General features: G+C 38.4%; 1 protein-coding gene across 7 annotated transcripts in view; it reads left to right on the forward strand.

Moving 5' to 3' along the window:
* ROBO1 (roundabout guidance receptor 1) overlaps nucleotides 1–26841 on the forward strand; it is a 650768-nt gene that overhangs the window by 517990 nt on the left and 105937 nt on the right. For all 7 annotated transcript variants that reach the window (XM_055801229.1, XM_055801233.1, XM_055801235.1 and 4 more), the window contains one exon: nucleotides 18397–18554. In XM_055801229.1, coding sequence (XP_055657204.1) covers nucleotides 18397–18554 — 158 coding nt within the window. The remainder of the gene's footprint in view (nucleotides 1–18396; nucleotides 18555–26841) is intronic.

Below are 26841 nucleotides of genomic sequence, written 5' to 3' on the forward strand. Positions count from 1 at the left end.
CTTGTGTGGTTAATAAAATTATCAAGATACTTGTGAGGTAATTGTTTCGTAAAACTACTGAAAGAGAAAGTTCTGTAGAACATTTGTGCAGAAGCTTTTTAAATCAAAGGCGTATTTTTTTCATTTAGACTTGTCAAAGGATTCACATAGTACCTTTTTTTTTTTCCTTTGTGCTTTGACCTAATGCTTGAGAAGAGAGTTATGAATGTAAATAAATACAAATGAGTAAGAATGCTGTTTTACTATTTCACTGGGAATTTCTGTACAATTTGAGAGCAACTTGCTACAAGTTGAGCAGATGATTAACTTTAACCTTGATCTTAAGCCAGCTAGGTTGGCTTACATTTTATCAGCAAGGGATTTAAATTTACTCGGACACATTTTAATTGGCATTTACGCAACATGTACTCACAGATGCTGAATTCATTGAGAAATCCTGAGTGCCATCTGTTTAACTCTGTTTCCTCTCTATTAAAGTATAATAAAATAAGACCAGATCCTTCTGGCTTGCTAATATATTTATATTTCAGAATACAGTATTTTAATTACTACATTGATAATGTGTTATTTTGTGGTAGATATTAATTTCTGTGTTTAATTACAAGTAACCTTATTTTTTTATTGCTCTTTTTCATAGCTGTTTCCTAAAAAATATGTAAATCAAATTTTTCAGACCTAACTCTTACATCTGACATAAAGTATCTTTAAAAATACTAGCTGATTGTTTCAGTGTTTGCTGAATGTGGGCACTACCAATATTGACTCACATGGAAAAATAATTAAAGTTAATAAGTAACATCCAGCCCATTTCTGAATTCGGCTGCCTTTAAAAATGTGATTGTTATTGATTGATTATGTTGCCTAAAGTAAATGTGTGAATTCTAGACACATTTTATGGTAAACTGTACATGAGCATGCTACTACACAACATTTATTTGGAATCATGAGAAACAAAAGTTGATGGAGTATCTGGACAGTACAGGAATATATATATATGAATTTACAAAAGCATTCATTTAACAGCTTCCAGCCTCCTCATAAGCTAAACTTCAAAAAAAAAAAAAAAAAAAAAAAAAAAGGTTTTAAAAAAGTAGTAAAATCCTTGAATGTATTTCATAAATGGGCAAAGGTGTTCAAAGATGATTTGCATCCCTGGTACCTCATGTAGAGCTGCATCTTCTTACTGCATACCAGGCCTTAGTGACTTTGGGTTCAGCTTCGGCATTCTGGGTAAGGTTATACACGGTCCCTTGTGTGTAATCACAGGTAGCATAAAGCAGTGCTGAATGTAATTCATGCAGTCTGCCTCCCCACTCTGATGTAAGGAAGTAATAGAGAAGGCAGCTCCCATTTTGTAAAAATGATGGATGTTAGTGTTATTCAAGGTTTTGGGGTTTTTTGTTTTATTTTTGTTTCAGGTGGTTGTTGGTTTTGTTTTTGTTTTTTTTTCCCCTGAACCCCATATTTGTGCTTTAACAAGATCAAAGACCTTTTTCCTGCTTTCCACATTTATTGGGAGAACTGACAGGACTGTTGCTGGCTGAAGAAAACTTTTAAGTGTATCTTAAAGTCACTGATGCATCAGAAACAGTGGGACATGTTTAAGCACTCTTCTAGCTTGGGTTCCAGTATTTCTCTTTTACTTCTGCATTGATGGAAATCATGAAACTGATGGAGGGTACAAATTTTCATGGTGCGGAGTAGAAAGTTCTTCTTTTTTTACTTTAAAACTTATAGTTGTCTCCAAATTCATGACCTCATGTATATGTTCTTAAGAGTAGAAGCTGTTTAATGTAGTAAGAGTTCTTCAAATTGCTGTTTAGGTCATACTTCTACTTGCGCACATGACACTCGCGTCATAAATATTCTAGCACTGTTGCTTGCTGCATGAGAAATACTATTTTTTTTTAATGACAGAATTTTCTTAGTCGTTTCTCTATTGCATTTTCATATTTTTTCTACCTTATCTTAAACTTACTTGAGTAGTAGTTTGGACCTCTGTTATTGGAAAACATAAAACTTGCAGAGGAGATTTAAATATAAAATAAATTGCGAGTACAGCAAGTTAATGTAATGACAGATACATAGTAACATCTAACCATGAAATCACATACCACCTTCATATCTGCATTCTCCTCACTCTCTCTCTCCCCCCACCCCACCCCCCACCCCCCAAGGATTTCTTTGCAAGATAAGCTGGCCGATATTTGAATGTAGTTGTTAAGGTTATAAAGATAATTTTTGAAATTTTCCTGGTTTACCTGTGCAAGATATTTGCCTTTGATGGTGTGTTTGTGGTGCTGTCTTTATGTAAAGCTTGTTACAACAGGGCCTCAGCTTTCATCGTTTCTCTGTGGTGGGTTCTATTGAAATAATAGTAATTTCCTTGCATACTATGCAATTAGCCTTGCTAGATGATATTGGATCTACAGGTTCAGTTTCAAAGGAAAGGTTAAGACACCATAAGTATCTTTTTCCTTTGAAGTATGCTGTTGAGACTTCATATGGGGATGAAAGGGTATGGACTTCTAGGGCAGTGGGGGCTAAAAGAAGAATGCCCATCTCAAATATGGACAAATCAGATTGTTTCCATCTCTCTGCAAATAATGCCCTATAAAACACTGATGCTTCAAAGAGCTGAAGAGTTAATCAGATAGATGTTGACGGATATAGCAGGTTCAGTGTCCAATCACACCATAGGAAAAAAAATCCCAATCCCTTCTGGGAAAAAAAAATCATATAAAATATAGGTGCATGTAATAGGATTGCCTTGATATTTATTTCTTTACTTGTTACCAGCAGTGCTAAGCTAAGTGTATTCCCACTTGGAAAGTATCTTTTTAATTATCCATCTGTTTTTCCCTTACCTTTTATTATTCTGTCTGAATTGGTGGTTCGGTGTGCTTCAAATGGTATGCAGATTAATTTCAGTTCTGGAAGTCTTAAATTATTTATACTGTTTGGGAATAATGGTGCATTTCCATTGTTTACAGCTCTGGTGTTTCTGATTATGTAGCATCAGTCTTGTTTCGCTGAGAGTGTCCTGTGTTGATTAACTCTCTAGATAGTTTGATAATGGCCTATATCCAAATGATGTATGTACAGATCCCAGTTGTTTCTATGAACCTTAACAGAATTTAGTGAGGTATTTGTTACTGTTTGTTTAGATGAATATGTATAGAGTTACCACTTTGCTCTTCAAAAAAATTTCCTGAGAGATCAGATAGTTTCGTCTGTTGTACAGTTTTTCATATTAAAATAACAAAAGCTACCTAGGCATTACTCATATCGACTTAGAGTGAAAACAGACGTTTGGCACAATAAGGGGAATAGATGCTAGTGACACTGCTTACTTCTGTTTACTGGGAAAATCACTCCTTTTTTTTTTTTTTCTTAAAAAAAAAAAAAAAAAAACCCACCAAAAAAACAACAAACAAAACCCCTCCCTGCTCATTGTTACATTCTTAAGGGTTCCCATTTTAGAACAGGTCCATCTATTCAATGGATTTGTACATATGTAATACTGTTATTTCTGTGGCTGTAGTAAGGACACAACAGATATGCTCCTTCTCCCCAATAAATACAAAATATACAAATATGTCGTAACGTTTACCTGTAGTGTGCACACATTGCAGTTTTGGTAGTACATAATACCCTCGGTGTATTTCAGTCCTGACACAAGCATCTCGTTGCTGTAAAGCAACCAAGAAAAACAGCAAGGAAAACCAACACCTTACAGTCTGTATGAACATTAGTAGTGTCTACTATTTAAAAGCGTTTCCTACATGAAGTAACTGTAGTCCCTCAGTGTGAAAGTTCAGGAAGGCTTCTGAGCATTCCCTTGTCATGGTAAGCTCCCGAAAGATGCCAATCAATTTTGTTCGAGCACAGGACTAACAACAAAGCAGTTTCTTTAGCAAAGAGATTGTCTCTTTTTGCTTTAGTTTCTCATATGTAAATGAACATGGTGACTTTGAAGATTCTTATTTGATGTTTTGTATTTTCTTGCTTCCTGACAAGAAAAGGCTTGATTCTTCTATCTGTTAGCCCTCTTGCTCCCAGTTGGTTGTGTAATCACTAACCAAAATGTAATAAATAGATACATACACTGAAAGAAAACCTGTAATATGAACTTAAAAAACTTATCTGTCCTTTATAAGATTGTTATAGTGGATCTTAATAAGAAATGTTTATGATGCCGAGTGTTCTTGGTTCTGCTATATATGCATTATATATGCAGCAAGTAGTTGCAAGTAGCACAACCCAACAGAAGCGTATTTATGGAGGGAAACAGTTGGCCTGAGAAATGGTGTCTACACTGTGCATGTTTCACGAGAACTCCAGTTTGGTCTGCTGCCTGAACATCCCTTGGAACCCCGTGTTCATCTTCTGCTCTACTTCCGTCCACCCCCCTCCAAAAAATCAGGTTTTGCATTCCAAGCCCCATCCCAAGATATGAATCAAAGCCAGGTTAGTGGAGAAGGTTTGGCACTTTCCTTCACAGTGTATTCCTGATCCAAACTCAAGTACTGACTTAAACACATAAACTTCTGTTTTGCCTTTGAGTTTGGTTTTTGCTCTGTTTGGAAGCAAACTGAAGGTAAGCAATAGAAGCCAAAATTTTTTTATTTTTATTATTATACATTGTGTATTTACTAGAGGCCCATATAAATAGGCAGATCAGAAATGTAACAAATTAATTGAAATTCTGATGTCCGTGGTACAGCTTCTCTGCATTAACTAACTAGGTAAGGGGGGAAAACAGGAGTTGGAATTCTTCCTGACTGAACTGCTGAAGCCAGTGTTGCTTTGCACTAGAGACACTCACAGTAATGAGTAACAATTAATAACCTCAACAGTGCCACTCACCAGTAAGTTTTAAAGTGCCTCAAGGAGGGTAAGCAGTACCAAACCAGCTGGCGTTTTTCTTTACTGGAAGGTCCTATAACAGCAAAAATATATTCTCACTGTATATCAGAAAAACAAGTGTAAGGATTTTGGCAATCCACTAATTTTTTGGTGTTGATGTTTTTGGTTTTGATGTTTTTCGCATCCCTTGACTCAGTTGTTTCTGAGGGAACTATTAGAAGATACCAGTAGCCTTTATCTTGAAAATTCACTGACTTCTCAGTATCTTGTTTACCAAAATCAGTCATTAATGTATTTGCTTTTTAAAACTGTTGTGAAAATGTATGACTTCCATTTTTCTGCATCTATTGATAATCGAAATCAAGTCTCATAATGTTTTCAAGCTTACTTTTTGTGCTTAAACATACGTAAAAGAACCAGTCCACTGAACTGATGTGAAAAATTAATTATCTTCAGAGTTCATAGAGAAATAAAAGAATCCCAGTCTGTCACAATACCGCATTTGCTTTTTCTCTCTGAAACAATTCTGAATGGAAGACCGAGTCTTCTGATTTGCCAGGAAATTAACCTATATGGGCTGTTTAGGACTGACAGGAATTGAATTAACAGTGTTGGTCGCTCTTTAAGAGTGTGTCATGGCACCCCACAGTTCAGTTTGTAAGGGCAAGGGAAATCGAGCATGGGTGCTTCTGCTGATGGTTCCACAACTTGTATGGACTCAAGAAAAAGCGTGGTCTCTTGAATTTTGTCGCAACTTAGGTTTCATCATTAGTAGTTAGAAATAGCTAAGGGGAAATAGGAAAAAATCAGTTAGAAAAAGCAAAGGGAAAATAGCCAGTAGACAAATTACTAGAATAACGTGTTACAATTTCTTTACCACCATTGTTTCCTGGGAAGTTTTGAAGGAGTTGCACTGTCCTGCAGTTTCTCACAGGGTGCAAAACAGAGGTGAAAGCAGCATTTCCACCAAATGCCCTCACCGCCTTGATCCTTTTAGATTTTCACAGCCATTTCAGTTTAGGTTGGTTTGGTTTGTTGTGAAGGCATTTTTAAGTTTCTAGTTCAAACAGATTAAGCCAATGTTACAGTCATCTACGTTCCTTTTCCTCGGTGGTGAGTGCAGACACGTTGTCTTGTATGCCGTGAAATCCCTACCAGCCCACGGTGCCTCACAGCGTTACAAAGTTGGACAGCAATGGATGCCAGCATCTCTTTTGTAGCTGTTATTAAAGATGCTATCATTAGCCACAACACTGAAGTTACGCAATTTAATGTTCTGTGCGTACTAAAATATTAATGAAAACACAGGGCTGAAAACAGTGAATGTGACCCAATATAAAAGGAAGTGTTTAATCAAAATTAAAATCTTCAGTAATGAAATCTGGCTGCCTTTATGCACATTTGTGTTCATGCTGAGCATCATCCTCTGTTTCCTTTTGTTAATTCTGAATCAGATTTCTGGCTGCTGTTTTACCACATGGAGCGAACCAAAACTTAATGCACTTCTTCCTGCCAGCAGCAAGGCAGACTCTGCTAAGAGGCAATGTTTCTCTGATTTTTACTCAGTAGCACTTACTGCACACTAAATACTAACATATTGATCAGTTGGCATGTTGCCTTTGAATATCTCGTAGGGATTAAAGCCAGAATAAGAGTCCAAATGCAGAAGTACTTTTCTCATGATTTTTATTGTCTTTTGCCATTTATGATAGTGTATAAATCTCCAAGAGCTGCAATTCAGAGTTTCAGCTTGGTAAATTTGATAATGTCCATTTGCTTACAAAACCTTTTTTTATTGCTGGAGCTATTAACTTTGCTACTTTTTGTAATGGTCTATGTAGAATTTTACATTTGCAGCCTTTGGATGATTGTCTGAATGAAGAGCCATCATTGTAAATCATGAAGACGTCTGTCTAGAGATTTTTCAGATTATGAAGAATAAAAACTGTGAGTGTATGATATTGTGCCATGGTGCTTCATACTGAGAAAGCAGGATGATTCATTTTATAATATGCCTGAATAGAACAAATGTTTGCCTGTGCTGTTTGGGACCTAACTCAAAGTAGTTAATTGAATTAGATGAAGACTATATTTCTGTATGACCTCTGTACAAAGCTGTCTGCCATTTTTCCCTGAGGTGACTTCCTGAAATGTTTTCTAAAACCAGGAAAGGTAATTTGAAGCGCATATGATATCTGGCATAAATGTAATTTTGAAAAAGTTTACCTGTTTCTACTGTGGTAATCTGTTGTCAGTTTACATCTTGAATGATTAGGAGGCAAAGAAACAAGATAACTTTACCATAAGAAAGTTGTATTCTGCATTTGGTCATGCAGAGTATAATTAGCAAAACATCTACTGTCTAACTCGGGTATATCCTGCTGTATAGCAGTCTTGAGAGGTGAGAAAAAGACGGTGGGGATTAGTGGTCTATAGTTCCTTTCAAGAAAATAAAATCATATATAATAACAATAGAAGAAATAAAAGTGTATATAGTAGTTCAGCAGCATTTTTGGGCAGTGTAGCTTTGCTATGGTGTCTGGCACCAAGAAATGCTCTTCTTAGCTCTGCTGTTATTATAGAATTAGCCACTCAGCCATACCAAGTGCCTGCATCTTGCAACTTCTGACTGATGTTTCAAGCTTGACCTCAGATGTAACGGGGGAATATCATTCTCTGGAATATTAAAGACGTGACTTTGCTGTTTGAGTGTGATAATGATACTGTATCATCTTAGATGTGAAAATGTCATATTTTTCCACCACTTTAACATCATAATGGCGATTTTTTTCATGGAAATAGAGACCTTTCAAAAAATGTTGATGGTAGTGGTACAGTTATAACATGCTAAAATTTGAATGCTAAGCAGATGGACAGGGCTAAAATTGTTGCCTTGAGGCAGGACCATGGCAAAACAATAGCACAGTCCATATGCAGATTTAGGTTGTGCATTCTGCAGAAATGGTGTTATCGCAGGCGTGTGAATCTTTATGGCTTTGAAAATGTCTCCTCTGATAAGTTTCTGGCTTCTTGAGGGTGAAAGGATGATTACAAGCAATTTTACAAGTATTGGCTCTTTAAGTCTGTTCTGTACTACAGAAACGGTGCTGCCACGGCTTCATTGGCAAGTCTGTGGAACAGTTGTATCTCCGCTATTAACAACACAAGACAAATAAGATTCCTTCAGGTTTCACCTAGTGAGAGATTTTTCCGGCTCGGAAGCTATGGGAAGAGTGTCAGTTTTTCACATGCCAGGCCAGTGTAAGTCATTATTTGGCAGCAACGCCTTCTCCCATCAATTGTAATCTGGCCCCATTTGCCAGTGCTGTATATCCTAGCTTTAAGCCCTCATTGAAAACTGGCTAAACGTTTGCTTCTGTCCTTGCTACCTGTATTCCTTCCTTTATTTTTCTCCCTGGAACCCTGAGTTACAGGGCACTGGCATTATGGTGTTGGTTCATGTCTTCTTAAAGGGAAAACCGTTCTGCTCTTGAAATAAGGTTTAGTATGTAGTTAAGAAAAACACTGGCATTTTGGTGAAGTGTCTTTTCACCTTTTCTCTTTCACTGTTTGGGCCTTCTATCTCCTCTGGCATTTCAGTTACCTCTTTATGCTTTAATTTGGAGGGCCAAAACAATGTCTCCCTACAGCATCTTAATCTGATTCTTTTTCTCTATTATAATCTGCTTTGAAGAAAGCAGCTGACTGTTCATTTCGAACTGGACATCGGAACCTTGATTTGGAGTGTACAGAAAAAAAAAACTTTCTTTAGAGAACACACCCAAATCCTTGGATTTAAAGATGCAAATCCTTCTTTGCCTAAGGAAAACTTAATTTATGATATCCCAGAGACACATTTCTTCTGTGAGCTGTGTCTAAACCCCTTTGGTTTGTGTCCATAAGTTTGGAAATCTGCGGTGTTAGTCACACTAAAAATGCTGTCTGTAATGAAGCGTGATTCATATAACACCAACACTCTTAAATGAAAGGTACAATAAAATAATAATAGAAATAAATTGGAAATTTAACTGTAAATATTTAAAACGAGTGAAGGACAACTGTCTCTGCAGTCTGCATAAACAAATCTACTCCTCCAGGAGGTAAATTTTGACTTACAGGTAGTAAGTGCCTTTTCCTAGACCATAATATGTGGAAAATGTTGAGAGGGATCAAATTAATAATTAGGTCCCTTCTCCTTATCTATTTTCAATTTTTAATCAGCCTAAGGGGTGCTCTCAGAGTCGTATGCCTGAGGCATCACAGATCCTTCAGGGTTTAATCAGGTTTCCCAGCACTGCAGTGTGCTCTCGTAGGCCTGTCAGTTACCCTTCTCACAGGAGTTAAATTACATGACTTATCAGATTTGGTCATTTAATTGTTTCCCGATTCATCATCTAATTAATATACACCTTCCTTTCCACACATGGAAATACTGTTACGGGCTGACAGCTCTGTTCCCCAGTAAGATTCCTGGCAATACTTAAAGCACAAATCTTCAACTAGTAAAATAAAATCAGACTGATTGTGAGTAGTTTCCATAAAATTTTGTAATTCTCATCAGTAACTTTCAGCTGGTGTTTTTTACAGTCTTTGTTTGGAGCCTGCTCCTTAAGCATGCATTTATTTCTATTCACAATTGCAAGTTTCTTAATGACAGTAACGAATGACAATAAGTATATTTATTTTAACAACTTTTATATGCATTCAGTATGTCTATTGCCAAGTGCCTCAACATTTGATTGCTTTTGCAGTGTAGCATATTGCTTGAATCAAGCGTGTCGCTTGTATTTGACATCAGCACCTATTAAAAGGTATGATCCAGCAGGTGCAGCACTCCTTGATTTCTTTCTACGTTAATGGAATAGAAGCATTGCAGGTCTTGTGTTTGCTAATGTGTATTGCAGAATATAACAGTAAACAACTTTTTCCAGAGAAGGTAACTATTGACTTTCAGTAGATATTGAGTTCCCAGTTTGGTGGTGCTGTATAAAAAGCAATCGATTAAAAATATTACTCTTTGGAGAGAATACATTTTAAAATAACTTATAAGTTACACTAATTGAGGCAGAACATTTTGTTAACATTTTAGAGAGAGATCTAATTTCACTACTGCTATTTCATACGTCTACCACCTATATTTAACTCTATTTCAGTTAGTTGTGGGTTGTGTCTTGGTGCTGTTCATCGCCACCAAAAGTTATGGGGTTTTGTTTCTTTGACCACCAGCAGTCCTTAATGATGCCATCAGCTAGGCAGTACTAATAATGCCAATGCTAAATTACATAGGTTCATAACATGAACTTAATACTCCTCCCTGACACTTTTAATCTGTTAGCATTCTTTATAGCAGAATGTGGTACTAAATGCAGTAAAATATTGCCGGATCTGCGTGTTTGATGAGAAATAGGCAATTTCCCATTGCTAGAAATTCTGCGTTCTTCTGGTGGATCGTAGGATGCAGGTTTTATCAGTGTCTCTTCCTAGAATTGTTTAAAGTGTTCTATGTATACCATTCATTCTTAAACTCATTCATTTTTTTTTTCATTCATTCAAGTTAAATAATGCTATTCTTTTTAACTGTTAATTCTTCTAAATTTTAATTGCTGGTAACATTTTTGTATGCCCCTTACAGTGTCTACCAAAATCTTAAAAATGTTGTAATTTCAAACTTAAAAATAAATCATAGACAATATGAAAGGTTAGGAAGAGAAAGAGCATAATAATAAAAGGTAGATTTTGAATTGTTTCAACATCAAATTAAAAAGGAAAGGCCTTTTAAAATTTCTTGCATTTGTCAACCTTACAATTTCTCCCATGATGAGATCATGGAGGAAGCGTTTATGAACAAGGTAGTTAAACTAAACTAGTTGCTCTCCATGATAGTGGAGCTGAAAAAATACAGGGATTGTTGTTTCCTTTAACTTTGCTGTTTTGAGCTTGAGAAGGAGATCTTGCATACAAATGTATATGATGCTGTGATCTCAGTTACAAAGACAATTCAAGGATATCGACACTAACTGATACAAATATAGATGAATACTAAGCAAAAAAGTACCACTTGATTTTAAAGTACTTTTGTTTCTTCAGGTTTTGGGGTAGCAAGGTTTACTAAAGGGCAGTGTTTAAAGCAGAGCAGGACAGCACTGTATGAATACATTACCTTGATGTCTTGTCATAAAAGTATAGTCGAAGATACAAAACTGATCTCTACTGTGATGGTGTTAAGTGATGGCCATCATTTTATGATTAGGCTCTTTACAATGAGTAATCTCTTTTATCTGGAAACCTACTCAATGTGATTTTGTAGACTGTGTAATGAGGGAAGCCCCGTGTTTTTGGGGGTGACTCCACGAGAGTCAAACTGTTGGACCACATGTCCAGTGTTTATATCGTTCGGAAGCTCAGAGAAGGCTGAAAGAAGATTAAAGATCCAGATACTGAACTGGTTGACACCTGCTTGCCTGCAGAAGGCTTTTAGTCCAACTAAGAAAGGTGTAGCGAGATCCAGTAACCGAGGTCAAAGTGCCTGAAGGTGAGAATCGGATGAGGACTGAGGATGCTGAAAGCGAGGAGCCCCAGTCAGGCCAGCTGCTGAATGAGGGGACTCCCTACCTTTGTAGGCCTTAAAAAAGTGTAGCCATCTTTTGAAACGTTCAGTATAGTACTGCTGGACTCAGTAACTGCATAAAAGTGTTGCCTGGATTATGTGGGTGATCTTGTTAAATGACGAAAACAGTAATTTCTGACTATTTATAGCTATACTCCTTCTGTTCCATTTTAATGACTACGTACTGTAGTTAACACCAGTGTTAACCTGTTTTTAACATCTTCCAAATGGAAAAAGAATAATTTAATTTTTTTAGGGAACCAGTTTTTCCTTTAACTTTACATGACAGCATGGAAACTTTTAGGGTGTTGTCTTCAGAAAAGAATATTTCTCATTTATAAATGATCAAGTTTTTGGTCAAACCAGATAACACTGTGAAAGAGTTTAAAAAGGCCTAAAATACATTTTGGTAAAACACATGCTGAATTAAATCTTATCTCATGCATGCTTTTTTTGTTCTTTTTTTTAACTTAATTGGGTGCTATAACACTTTCCTGTTAGTGGTGTGCATGTATTGAAAATTATATTCTGGCATCTGTATAAATCTCATGCCAACAAAGTCTTTAAACGAGGTACCATAGTCTGGTTGATGCTTAAATTAATTATAATTAAAATTAAGCACTTTGTTTGAAGCACTGTTCCAACGGACAAACATTTCATAATATATTTAAATGCCAAAAATATCTGCCGTATCTCCGTAAATTTGAATTACAAGTTCAGTAGGTAGTGGGGAAAGGGAATCATTACTGGTCCTAAATTACAGGAACTGATCTGCTTTTGAATAACAGCTCAATCCTGACTAAGAAATAATTAGTTTATCTTTAATTATGGCTTCATGGGATTGGAACATCTATATAACCTGAACTCCTTTTTTTGTTTTCTTAATCGTACAGCATTTTAAAGGAAGTGCTCATTTTTGTTGTCTTATTTCTTGTATTTTATATGATTAAGGATTAGATGGAAACTTTCAGGGCAGTGGGCCATTAAGGTTGCATTGTACTTTGTTGTTAGCATGTTTTTGTTTGCTGGATGAAAACTTGCTCATTAGCTGAGGTCTGGTTGCTTTCTAAAGCAGTGTGAGGAACAAGCATGTCTTCTATTTATTTCTTTTCCCCCAATTTTGAAGCATATGCTACAATACAAAGAAACATTTAAATTATCTTTATGCTGAAAGAGTGGGAATGGTTGGGATCTCTTCTGTTAGCTAACTGTGCAATACTTTGGCTCTCCGATCTCTAACAAGTAGACTTGCAGAATAGCGTGCTTCGTCTGGGACGATGCAAGAGAGTTAGTGGGAAGCAAGTCGGGATGATGTCTTTTATGAGAATTGAAATGGATTAAGATTGCCTCGATCTGATTATGAAACTGCACCCCAGACATCTTCATTTCCCTCTCTTCCTCTGTTCACTGGGGGACCATGGCTGTAATACCTTAGTTGATGGGGATCCCAGGTATATTTTGGTGCACTGCTTTGAACTGATCTAGCATGAAGTGTCTAGACTAGAATAGACGTGTAATCAAAATTTTCAGAAGATTTTCTTACTTCTTAAGTGATACGACCTATTAAGGCATGATGGTAATTATTGTGTTTCTTACAAATTCTTTTTTTTTTTTTTTTTTCACATATTGACTAGAGCTTTCTGGTTGATTTCTTTTTTCTTGTGTCTTCTTTATTTTCTTTGAACTAGATCACAGTTATTTAATGATAAACTTTAGCAATAATCTTTCCTAAATATCTACAGTGTGCATATGCAAAAAAACCCTGCCTTACCTACCTCCCATTTCACCCAGTAGTGACTCCCTACTCTTTTTCATAGTAGTCAATGACAAATTTAAGAAAACAACCACCTGGTGCTGCATTTTGAAAAGCTCTGTTTAGAGTTTATACAAAAAACACTGTCTTTACTTGTCAATAAAAAATTATCCTCAAGTGATTGCTAGTTCCTTTCTGCTCTGGGAAAGATTCTCTGGGGAACGTGCAGTTGTTCTGTTGATTGAATAGTACACCATATAAAATAGTTGCATGAGTGGTTGACTTCTTAAGTGGAGTTACAAAAGTTGCTCTTGAACCTGTTTAGTTCACCAAGCACAGCCGAAAATTGTTCGCAGCACACAGGAGTTCGGAGTTCACACAGCAAGATCATGTAGTTGTCCTGGCTTTGCAATGGCAACAATTGTGATTATTATTCCTTATATTAAAGAAAACCTTACCCACAGTATGTCAGAACTGTAGGGGGTGGTGGTGCATGTGTGTATGTATGAAGATGCTACTCTGAATTTGTGCAGGGGTGAAATTGACCCCTTGGTGACTGAAAGCACATGCTGTACTGCATTACAAAGTATACTTTTAATATATCTTCAAGGGAAATGTATTCTCAATTTACAGTGAGCCTTGACTATGAGAACTGAAAAGAAGAAATGATTTATTTTTTTTTTTCAGTAAGGGAAGAAAATTTTAAATTTATAACTTCATGCAAGATTGCCAGGGCCTGAGGCAAAAAAACAGAGCATGTATATACTTTACAACTGCAAAAATAATTACATGATGACTGTCTATGGAGGAATCTCTAACGGATTACATTTTGTTAGCATTTCATTATGTAATGTTAAAGCCAAAATAATTCATAGTAAATGGAAAAAAAAAATCATGTTTTGATGTATCTATGGCCTGGACCTTTCATGTCCTCCCAAGGCATTCTAGTAAGCATTGGTTAATTTATGAAAGGTCTTGGTTTAATAGACAAGGCACTGTCTTGTAAAGCTGATGGAAGACTGAGGAGTGTAGAAATTACTGAATTAATTTGGTTTTATTATGCAAGTAATGGCCGCCTTTGTTGCTTCAAGGGTGCTAAAAGCCATCTGAGCTGCTATCTGTTAGGCTTTCTTAGAATTATCAAGTCCTTCAGACTTGAGAAGCACTTGCGGTTTATTAAGATCACTTCACTTGATTATTATTTTTTTTTTTAAACTTAAGGACACTTTTGTTTTAGCGTATCTCTTAGCTTTATCTAAGCGATACAATATTCAGCAGTAAGAAGCTTCTTACTCACGGTGAAAACACCCCTTTTATCGTGTTGCAGTGGAACTGTGGAGTAGCAAACAAGCTCTTCGGCACTTTTATGTGCTCCTGGCACTGGGAACTGGATATGTAGGGTTTTTGTAGAAACCTGGTACAACTTCTGTTTCTTCTTCTTCTATGTTCTTCTGTTTGGAGAAGTGGTAAAAAGAGGTACTAATCTGACCAGTGGCCCCAAGCCAGATCAAGTCTCTATGGAAGTAAAAAGAAAAAGACCTTTGACTTCAGCAGAAGCAGTGTCAGCCTAACCACTTACGCTACGTGATTTACTGTAGCTGGGTGGCTTGAGGGCTGCTTGGGAGCACAAGAAGTTGCATCTGGTTATTAATGCCATACTAAGTATAAATGGAATAAGTAAATACAAGGTTTTCAGTGTATGTGAGTAGTATTTTAATGCTCCTATCATCAAAATAATTTGATGTATCCAATTTTGATGCATTGATATTTAGGGGAATTCAGTAAGAAAGCTGTAAGAGAATGCAGGTTAAATTTAAGTTTTGTTAAAAGCAGAAGGGAGGCCAAAGGATTGGTCTTTTGACTTACCTTTCTGAATAACTAAAACTTACATCATTCCCCTTTCTGAAAACATATTATTTCCTCTAGATTTGACCTGGATTAACTTTATAGCTGAAATAATTTTCAGTTTTCCCTAGTCACCAAAGGAAAATATCCCTGTGGTTTGCTTTCTAGTGAGAAATTCTTTGTTCTTGGATGTGGAGCATATTTTCTCAAGTTTTTGTACACCAAGCGATAGGTGTGTGGTGTGTTTTGTTTGCTTTGTTGTTTTGTTGTTTTGGGGTGTTTTTTTAATAAACTTTCTAGGCTAGGTCTGTTCAAGAGACCTGGTTCATCCAAGAGAGTGTATTCCTCCAATAGCATCTCGTTGTGGACTAGATGACCTCCAGAGGTCACTTCCAACCTAATTGTTTTCTATAATTTATTCATTAAGTCCTATAATTCTGTTATATTAGTTTATATTGCTAAAGTGGTAGAGACATTTTATCTTTCAGTTGTCCTGTTTCATTGCATCAGTATTTCCTGATGCCAGGGCATCCATAAATGTTAGCAATTAAACTGAAATATATGAAATGTGCTTCCGTATGGAAGAGGATTGGTAAATTCTGATGATGTCTGGTGAAATCTGCAATACACTTCAGTCTTGTTGATAAACTGATGTTCTTTGGTACATCCAGAAATTATGTCCTGTTTCTAGAACAGTGGTAAAATACTCTGTATTTATTGCTTTTGATTCCCATTGACACTTATATGTCAATCTGGAGCTTTCCCTGTTGTGTATTATGTTATAATGAGCCAAGCTGGACACATAGGACGCGGCTGTAGCTACTGAATAGTAGGGTATCAGAACAGGATGAGTGTACTGGAGAAGAAAAGATAGAAGATATTCCTACCGATTATTGACAGGGCTATTTGTCAATAAGCCTCCAAAATGAAGAACTACAAGTCATTTTTGCTCCATCCCTTTATTTTAGATTATATAGCATTACAGGAAGTAGGTGTGAGCAAGGTATGTACCTCTGTCACAAAGGAGATGATCCTTTGGCCCTCAGACCATTTTAAAAGGTTTTAACAACCTGAAAGACCTTACAGAGAGGAATGGTTTGGTGGTAGTTCTGTACCTGCCAATTTATAAGCACACCCACATTCCTTAACATCTAACAATAAATCACACCTCACTTTGAAGCGGCATTAACAACCAAACCGCCATTCAGGAGCGAATGCCCATATATCTGTGGTCCGTGGTTTTAGGGATATATTTTTTTGCAGTTGACACAAGATAGTTGCAGGTAGCAAGAATGAGACAGTTTTGTCAAGTTCCCGAGTTCTTTGGTGGTAATGTGCTTTTCCATTACCATATCCTTTGTTCAGTAACAGCAGAGGGGAGGACTGGAATGTTATATTTGTTATCATATTATGTATTTATTTATTTTCAGCTTAAACCTAATGCCACTTACATGGCAAGACTTAAGAATGCCATTATTCTGTTAAACTGTGCCCCTGTACAGTGGTCTGCTGAGCACAGTGTGATGTCTCTCCCCTCCCAAAAAGAAAAATAATCAGACAGCTATTGATAAAATTCATAATGGGTGATTGGAGGGAGCTAGAGTCTGGGCTTAGCCAACTGATGAGAAAGAATTCTAGTAACAATGCTGAAAAAAAAAAAAAAGTTTCTTACTATGAAAACATAATAAAATTTACTTTTTCCAAAGGAAGGATGTGGTCCTGGCTGAGGCGAAGGGATGACTCCTAGAGATCAGGAAACATCTTTCTCTCTTTTGCTTGAAGAAGACACAAGGCAAAATGCAAAGTTTAGCTAAGGGTGCACAAATGTTTGATGTTTTAGAATGTTATCAAAGAACTTGGAAGTTTAATTAGTTTGTTAATTTTTGTCATATATTTAGGGATGGGTGCAATTCATGTGGCCAGTGGCCAATCTTTAACCATAAACCTTTTAGTTACTGGCAAGCTGACCTTGTGTCTCAGAAAGAGAGTGGCAGAAAGCAGTCTCTGCCATGCTTTTTCCTAAGCAGCATTCTACCTGAGCAGAAGACATGCCTTCTTCGCCTGTGATAGGAATCGTAGAATGGTTTGGGTTGGAAGGGACCTTAAAGATCATCTGGTTCCAACCCCCCTTCCATGAGCAGAGATACCTTCTTCTACCAGACCAGGCTGCTCAAAGCCCCATCCATCCAGCCTGGCCTTGAGCACTTCCAGGGATGGGGCATCCACAGCTGCTCTGGGCAACCTGTGCCAGTGTCTCACCACCGCCATAGTGAATAATTTCCTCCTTATATCTAGTCTAAATCTACTTTCTTTTAGTTTAAAGCCACTACCCCTTGTCCTACTACTACATACTCTTGTAAAAAGGCCCTCTTCAGCTTTCTTGCAGGCTCCCCTTGGGTACTGGAAGGCTGCTCTAAGGTCTTGTCAGAGCCTTCTCTTCTCCAGGCTGAACAACCCCAAACCCACTTCTCAAGCCTGGATGACATCCCTTCCCTCCACTGTTGTCAACGGCACCACACACCTTGGTGTCGTCAGCAAACTCGCTGAGGGTGTGCTCAGTCCCACTGTCCATGTCACCAGCAAAGATGCTGAACAGTGCTGGTCCAAATCCGACCCCTGAGGAATGCCACTCGTCACTGGTCCCCCCACTTGGACACTGAGCTGTTGACGCAATTCTGAGTGCAACCATCGAGCCAGTTCCTTATCCACAGCGTGGTCCGTCCGTCAAATCCATGTCTTTCCAGTCTAGAGACTTGTCACATGCAGGACAATGTCAAATGCTTTGCACAAGTCCAGGTAGATGACATCAGTTGCTCTTCCCTTATCCACCAACACTGTAACCCCATCATAGGCCACCAAATTTGTCAGACTTGATTTGCCCTTAGTGAAACCATGTTAGCTGTCACCAGTCACCTCCTTGTTGTCCATGTGCCTTAGCATAGTTTCCAGGAGGATCTGCTCCATGATCTTGCTGGACACAGAGGTGAGTGACTCCTGTGCTCACACACTAGGCAAACACTAGCCAAGTACCACCAGCGAGGCAGCTCTTCTGTGCAGACAGTGCTATGTCTGTGCCAGCCTTTCACCTCTGTCCCTGTCAGTCACTTGACTTGTATGTTGGAAGTTAAATGAGTTGTATATGGGTTTTCTGTGTTACTCTGTGGAAGTACCATCCACAGATGCCAGATGAAATTCATTAACTGTGAATTGTTCATTAATATAAAGTACCATGAAAACAGGGACCATTAAAGGCATAAACAAAACAATTGGTTGTAGGTGTATAGTTGGGTAATTTTTTATTTCTTTTTCTTTATTCTTTTAGTTCTACGAGACGACTTCAGACAAAATCCATCAGATGTAATGGTAGCTGTGGGTGAACCTGCAGTGATGGAATGTCAGCCCCCAAGAGGTCACCCAGAACCCACTATATCGTGGAAAAAAGATGGGACCCCTCTAGATGACAAAGATGAGCGAATTACAGTAAGTACAAAAAGTCTTTCAAACAACGCAAAAATTGGGTAATCTGAAATTATTGGTCTCCTTAGCATGTGGGCATCCAGCCACGCTGTACTTTCTAGGATCTGTCCTTTCCTTGCCTCAGAGGCAAGGCTAGTTTGCATTTAGCTTGGAATGCCTCCTCTTGTCTCCTACTGCTTCATTGCAGGGTATGCATTTGTTTGCTGAAGAGGACCATGCAAAACCTATGTTCTTCTCTTCCTCAGGCAAATTAGAGGCTTGTGGAAATTAAATTCGTTAGATTTGTCACTGTCCTATAATTTTCTTGCCTTTTATCCACCTACAAGTTTCTGCAACCTGTAATATCTGCCTTCTTTGGTTGGAAAGAGGAGCTTTAGTGTAGGTGAGACCTTCTTTTGTAATTCTGTTGAAAAGAACCTGTGCGGAAAAGTTGTGCATTTTATTAGAAAGGATAAGGCTTTTCAGATATAGTCACTTTTCCTCAGAGAGGTGATGGCTTATCCTGCTCTTTCAAATTAAGCTGTTTTCTCCTTAGAGGTGTTGTCATACTCATTTGTTTCTGTAGTTTGATGAATACAGTGCACAGTTATTCAAAAGTATGGATAAAGCATCTTCTCAACTTGGAAAACTACCCTTTTAGTTTTTGACATGTGAAACAATAAGCTACTGAGCCTAGATGGCTGGAAGAAATGACAATGAAAAATGGAGTTCAGAAATCATTTACATGCTGCCAATGTGGTGATAGAAAACATCTTTCCATACAGTGAGAAACCATATCATCTGAAAGTGTATACCATATAGGATCACTTTGGCACTAGGAGGATTACTAGAGCAAAACAAGACCAAAGGCACATACAATTCATACACCTCAATTGTGCACTGAAAAGAGGGAAATCTTTTACAGAAGAACACTTAAACCTAAGCAACCTAAGTACAAAATTACCATTTTTGTTTGAGATTTAAATTGCCTGTTGTTCCATTTGGGTTTTTTACAAACAAGACAAAGCTCAGGATTTCTGTGGTTGTGGCATATGCATACATTTAAATTTTTAAGTACCCTCCTGAACCTATCCTGATTGCTGGCTATTAACTCAATTCCTCCAATCATACTTGCTAAGAACTTGCAATTTCCTTTTCAAATCCCCTTCCCACTGTGACAAGTCAATTGACCTGAGATAAAGAGAAGATTCCAGTGGTACTTTTTTTTTTTTTTTTTTTCTTCCCCCAGGAAATGCTTTCTGAACTTGCATTTTCTATTGCTATAGTTTATTCTCTTGAAGGATTTTCAGGTGCTGCCTATTAAGTACGTTTCTTTTGTTATACATGAATACTGCTCTTGTCCCAGCTGCTGGAACAAAGACATACCCAGAACAAAAGCAACTATCAGTGGCTGGCAGTGCCACCTTTATTTATTAAAACTGTGCTTAGGATGGGAAAAAGGCCCTCAGTTTGGTTTTGTTTTCCGGTGATTGTATCAAACACTCACCTACGTAGTATCCTTTCACCGTGACATCTGGTGGAGGAATTATCTTGCATTATCAATTTCTGCTTCCAAAAACAAACACATGAAAATGAGTTTTGATGTAGGTGCAGATATGCAGATATTTCATGTGCCCAAATGAGTGTTTCTTTTCAGAGGTGTAAATTACCAGTGCTGTGATAGCTCGCTCAACTGCGTTCACTTACGTCATATTTGCCTGGCATTGTCTTAAGCAGCACTATTAATATCACGGCTGCTTTCTCACACAGGCAAGAGGCTGAAGCTACATTGTCATGCATATTTGCATCTACTTACAGCTGTAGCAGGATCTTGCCAAGAGGGTAAATACGTATTCAGATGTACATCTTAACAGATTTTGCAGTACCCATCTGTATTATCTTGCTAGTGGCTGGGAGGGGAGACTAGGACCTGGAATGGACAACATGCTAAAGGGCAGATGGGCAGAAAATATTAAATTTGAAACCTGACTTAGAATTATTCCATTTCTGTTAACTTATCTCCTTTAGATCATTTCCATTTCAGTTTAAACAGGAACGTAAAGAATTAAAAGAAGACAATGGCTGAAAGAAGGGTGAAGTTGTTGGGTTCTAAGTAACAGATTTAGTTTTTACATGAAATCAACATTTTATTTTTTAAAAAATACTTTTCAATTAAGTGCTTGTATTTATATATGAACACCTATGTTCATTTGATGGCAAAATTATTGACTCAGGCTAAATTTCAGTAATATATTTTACAGGTATTACCTTCCTCTTTTTAAGCCATGAAATTACCAGATCAAGAAATATCAAACTATGTATGTTGATGTTCAATATATATGTAATGCTACTGGACATTTGCTCAATGAAAACACTTCAGTGGTTCCACTTCTAAAGCATTTCCAGTTGTTTTCATTCTTAAAGGCTTGTTGATCTTTGACTCATTGCCATTTTAAGAGTCTGTACGTGTCAAAGGCTGTTTAAAGCATTTCATATGAATGCTTTCCTGTCTGATGAGATTTAAAATAAACATTAAGATTATACTTTTTTTTAGAATAAGGGATCATGCTTGGCACCTCTTTTGCAATTAGTATCAATACTTTCTTAAAAAAGGTGGTTTGTCCATGAAGCTAACTTATTTTCAATATATGGAAGCTGGTTTTTTCTCATCTGCAATGATAATGTTGATCTCTGAGTCAGCAGAACTAGGCTTTACAGACTGAGTGTTAAGTCAGTGCCAGAGAAATACAGGTGGTAGCTTTGTTCCTGACAGAGTTTGAAGCAGTAGATGTAGATAAATAGCAGTTAAATAAGATCCAAGTTAAGGCACAACTTCCTCTGGAATGCAGTAAAAAGAAAGTATTATTTTGTCCTGGTAGGGTTAAGGAAATCAATATGTTTTTGTAGGTGAGATAATAAAAAATCAAAGTAGTCTTTCCATATTTTTGGTCCATTTGTAGGGCAAATAAATGTGCTTTGAAGCCAAATAAATTTATGTGTCTTTCAGCTTATAAGCAATAGTGAATGGAGCAAATAAGAAGTGAAGGTGAGGGTATGGGCACAGCTATCTGTGATGAGGATTATAGGCATTTTCTTTGAGCTCAGCTCTCCCAGTACTGCTCAGTGTTAGGACAAGTCAGACTCAGTCTAGGCTTGCCAGTGCACACGTTTCCACCGGGTGCCCCTGATGAAGAATCATTATCAAAACACTTTATTTTTCTCTCTGCCCTTGAATATGTTGTCTATAAACAGTTTTCTCAGCACATTGGAGCAAAACATGATTTTTCTCATGTGTATTCTTTACACCACAGTATGAAAGCATGTGCTTGATGTGGCTAATCCCTCTCCATATATTACAGATGAAGTGGGAATAGCAGCCTTGCATGTGAAGCAAATGCTTATCTTTAACTTAATTTGTTGAACTGAAAAACAGTTAGGAGGCCAGAGCAGAACTAGTGTGATTCTGTGCTCATCTAGTTAATTTTTCTCCTGGGATTACTGTGGAATCAAGAATCCCTCCTATAATATATATAGCTGAAAAGGAGTGCCTTGGTGCAGAATAGCTCTGATTTCTCACTGCAAGCAATGTAAAAATAAAATGTGCTTTCCCATTTGGGAAATGTCCTGTCTGCGCCAGGAGAGGCTGTCCTGCTCTCTTCTTGGAGCTGAGACAGGGTGGAGAAAGAAGGTGCAAGGTCTCCCCTAGGAGTGAGAGAGAAGGGAGCTCAGCGAGGTGGGGAGGTTCCTCCTGCGCCCAGCCCGCAGCGGTGTTTGCATGTTCGGAATCACTGTCTTGCCGGGTGAGGTTCACAGCCCCACGCATTGCTTGGAGCCAGGATCTAGGCCAGGACTCCAGGCTTGTAGGTAACCTCACCAGGAACTGGTCTGCTCCCAGCCCCACCAGTCTAGCCATCTTCTTTGCATGGCAGCCCAGTGTCATTAGGACATAGTCAGGTGTTTCAGGCACTTCCCTTGGCACGGAAAGCTGTGAGTTTGCATTCCCTTGGGCTGAGGAGGGAGTGCAGTCAGTCTGGTTTCTGCTGACTGCTGCGATCACTGGGCTTGGTCTTGCGAAATGTATTTTGTCTAGATGCAGTTGGCAGGAGCATCAGTGGCTGCGAGGACCATTAGCAGTGCCTTGCTTGGGCACTCACAGTAATTGCAGTGAATGTTGGCTGTGCGTAAGCCTGTGAATACCTCCGGTGTGCCTCCATTCCCTTCTCAGCCATCTTCCTGTTGTGCACCAAAATCTCCCACTACTTTTCAAGCCGTGTCCCCACTGCCTTCCTACCACACACCACTGCAATGGGATCATCTCATCTCCTCATCTGTTTCCTCCACCTCACAACGTGCCCTGGCACCCACCCAGCCTTTTTCTTCTACCTGTCCGGCCTGACTCTGTCATCTGATTAGTGCTAACTGCTTGTGTGGAGGTAACAATTTGGAAGCTCAGATAAGCCAAACCTCCCATTTCATGCCGTAACGTAAACACACTCTTCCTTTGGCTTTGCTGTTAATGTACGTGGCTGGTGTGCTGTGATACGGTATGAATGCGGCGTTCTCTGTGTTAGGCTTGCTCAGAGCCTTCCTTAAGGAACTGTGTTGCTGCTCCATCTTTGTGAGTCCCAAATGCAATTGCCTGTAGATGAGATGCTGACATCAGTAATCTAACCAAGATGGTGGGGCCTTTGAGCATATCTTTAGGCAAAAACTGGCAATAATTACAGGCTCTCAGGAGCGCAAAGCATGCAAAGAGGATTTTGTGGATCTCCCATCAAGACAGGGCAACCTCCCTGTGCTTTTGGATCTCTTTCTCAACTTCTCTTCATATTTTAGGGGCAATGCCTGCATAATTAACCAAGCTTCAGTAAAATCAGGATGCAGTCAGAGTGCCTGTAATTATCAATACTTTCCCAGTGGAAGAATGTGTACATAGCTTGCGTAAGCTCTGGAGCAAGTTGATGTGTTTGAGCCAGGTTTGGAGGTCAGGATTTCATAGCTGCTTCTGTGTCTGCCCCATGACCAGCAGTAGCCCCTGCTTCAGAAAGCTTCCTAATTGTTAGCATGAAATCATGGTGTAGATGGTAAAAGAAAAAAAGCTATGCATGCTGAACATGAAATTTTAATAGGCAAAGTCTTTTACATATATGTGAAAAAAAGATGCTGATACCTAAAAAAGAAATCCTTTGTAATTGAACACAAAAAGCAAAGCTTTTGCATTGAAACTTCGGTGCAGCACTGTGATTGCAATTTCCCCCTCTTTCATATTAGCTCTTATCTATCATTTATCCTGAATCATCCTCATTTGATTTTTAAAAGGAAAAGGTTGAGAAACCATTTATCTTTCCTTGTTCAAGTTTCTTAGCTTTTAAGATCAAAGTTACAGGATGAATAATGCATACAGGTTTCCATTCCTTTTTTTGTGGTTGTCTTGTGAAATCAACAGTTTTGAATGACTTACACTTTTATTTTAGTTAAGTTGTAACTTGAATTCTTGATTCCTGTTTCATTTCCTGGCCTTTAAATAGTACATCACAAATACGAAGCATTTATTGTGTCTTGCACAATGGTATTTTTACATGAATAAGTGATGAAAATGTTTTCTACAAATGTGAAAACAAAGCTCCTGATCTGCTGCTGTGACAGGAAAACCTTCTTAAATGTGCCATCCACAGGAAGATGTTTTAGTTACTTGCCCAAAAAATTTTTGTTAACGAATTGCTGAAGAGTCTTGGTTCATTCTTCTGGGTGGAGGCCATTCACAGCCTCATTGTGCTTTGAGAAGTTTAAAACTACATAGTTGATCCCAATGTGATTTTGGTCATAACAAGAAAGAAAAAAAGAAATAGAAGATATTACTATGCCTATCTGTCAAAAACAAAAAGAGAAAGGGTTGTTTATATTGGAGGAAGCAGTGGAAAAAGCAGAAATTAATTCCCTATTTAGGAAATGGGCCTTTCCTTCCAAAGTTAAATTGCAGTGGGAAAAATTGCGGAGGAGAGGTGAATCAAGAAAAAGGGGACAAAAATGATCGAATTCACGGTTGTGTGCTGTGCAGGAGTAACAGTCTAAACCCTTTAAAACAGTGATGCTCCCGACACAAACCATACTGTTAAAATGCCACTCCAAATTAATTTTAGATATCCCCATTTATTCTTCTCCCTTTCTCTTTTTCTTCTGGCCTCCTCTCTTTTCATTAATTCATTACTCATTAATCTCTTAACATCTTAATCTCCCCAAATTCCATATTTTAGGTACACCGCAAAAGAATGCATATTCCTGTAGAAGATGTCACACTAATGGTAGCATTGTGTGTCCCATGGAGAGCTGCATGAAAGATCCTGGCCTGGGCACACAGCACACAAAGCAATGGGGTTGAGGGCAAGGGGGGAACGTGTACTTACAGTTCAGTGTTTTATTTCATTTTAATTGTTTTTCTTTTGGGGGGCAGATTAAAGGGCAAGCAACAATTTCCTATGTGCCCCAGGAGGGTTAGAAAGAGAAGTGTATTTTTTCTTCTGATTCTCAATATGTATTAGTTGCCCCCCAGCAATTTCCTTTCTTCCCAGTCCTTTTTCTTCATTCTGTCTCTTTCTCTCACTCCCTGGGAGGGTTGGCATCCCACTTTACCTCTCTTTTTCCTTCGACTGCTGACCTCTACAATGGTGGCTTCCTCAAGGATCAAGAGTAGTTTTTGTTAATGAGTCGTACTTCTTCTGCTATTAGTATTGCTTCCTCTGGTGACACAACTGGAGCTGTTGTGAGTTAACCCCAAGCGGTAAAAAAATTATAAGATTGTGAAAAATAATCTGGAACCACACAGCTGTCCCAGGGGATAGTGAGAATGGCTCTAAATCCTGCTGTTTCTTGCTCTTAGTTTTTCCAAGATACGACATTGTTTTTCTGTGTTAATGCTTTAAGCTCTATTTCAGGCTCCCTATGCTCCTGCTGAAGTCTCTCTGCTCTCCAGATTCCAGAAATCATTCAAAATATGTCTTGCGGATTGTCTCTTTTGTTTTCTGTTCTGGTTGTGGCATGTGCTTCTGTGGTCTCCTGCATTATCATCGGGGCACCTTTCCCATCTTCCTCCTCAATTCTCTTTACATGCCTGCCATGCCTAAACCATTTGAGTTTCCACATCTGCACAACCACTCTTTCTGTGTTAAGAGAAAGAGATCTCAGGGTATCTTCCCCTACGCTGCTGTTTCCCATGTCATTGTTTTATGATCACAGGCATATCTAAGCTCTTTTCAGTGGTACGTTAATCTTTGATTAGCATTTGTCACATCATTTTTTACTTTTTTTTTTTTTTTTTTTTTTTTTCGGGGGGGGGGGGGGGGGCGTTGGCTGAGCCTAAAAACCAAAAAAACATTACCTTTTTCTACAGCAGACCCTGCTCATCTTGGAAGGCTGTGAAAAATCTGACTAATAGCCTGAGCTAACAAAAAAGAGAAAACATTGGACATACTTTTATTTTTGTGTTCATTTTCCTCTTTCTCTTTTCATGTCCTATTTGCAGTCTTACCATACTGGCACCATTTTGCAGACGCAGCTCTTCGAGATGGATCTTTTCATCTCTAACACATCCACATGTAGTTTCCAACCCTGACCACAGCTGTTAATAGCAACAGCTTGTATTTCCACAAGCACTGAAGTAAATGTGGATTGAAACTCCCAACCTATTACAAGATTCTCTCCTCGCAGCTTTTTGCAGGTTTGCCATTTTAAAGAGCATAGCTATGCGGACTTTTGTCAGGCAGATGTGAGCTCATTCAGTTCACTCTTTGAATCAACCAGAAGCCATATGGCAGCGGTTACTGTGGCGCCGAGCCTGAGCTAATAAGCCCTGCTGAGAGACAGGCTAGATCGCTCCGGCATGGTATTGTACAAATGTGGCCACACAGCTTCTGTTGCGCTGAGGGTAAGGGCAAAGGGAGCTTGCATTGGCTCGAAGTCTCTCACGTGCCAAGCCAAAGCAAATGGCCTGAAAACATCCACGTGGACATTCCCTTCCTTCTCTGTACCTCTTACAGTCAACCGTCCCGAATATTTGTTTGGGGGACAAGATGCTTTCTCCATTAGTGTGATGTTTGCTGCAAGAAAATGTTGAGGGAAAAGCCCGTTACTCTAAAGCGTTTGAGTCGTGCTCAACGCCTGGCATTGTTCTAATTGATTGAAATGGCTCATTTTAACCCTGAATCTTCTCTGCAAGGTTGCCGGGTAAAGTGTAGGACAGGGTAAACCATGGACTGGTTCACATTTGATGTGATGTGTCTGTTCAGTAGGTATCTCAAAAGGCTAACATGGGTGT

Source organism: Falco peregrinus, chromosome 4 (genome assembly GCF_023634155.1).
Source record: "Falco peregrinus isolate bFalPer1 chromosome 4, bFalPer1.pri, whole genome shotgun sequence".
Taxonomy (NCBI): domain Eukaryota; kingdom Metazoa; phylum Chordata; class Aves; order Falconiformes; family Falconidae; genus Falco; species Falco peregrinus.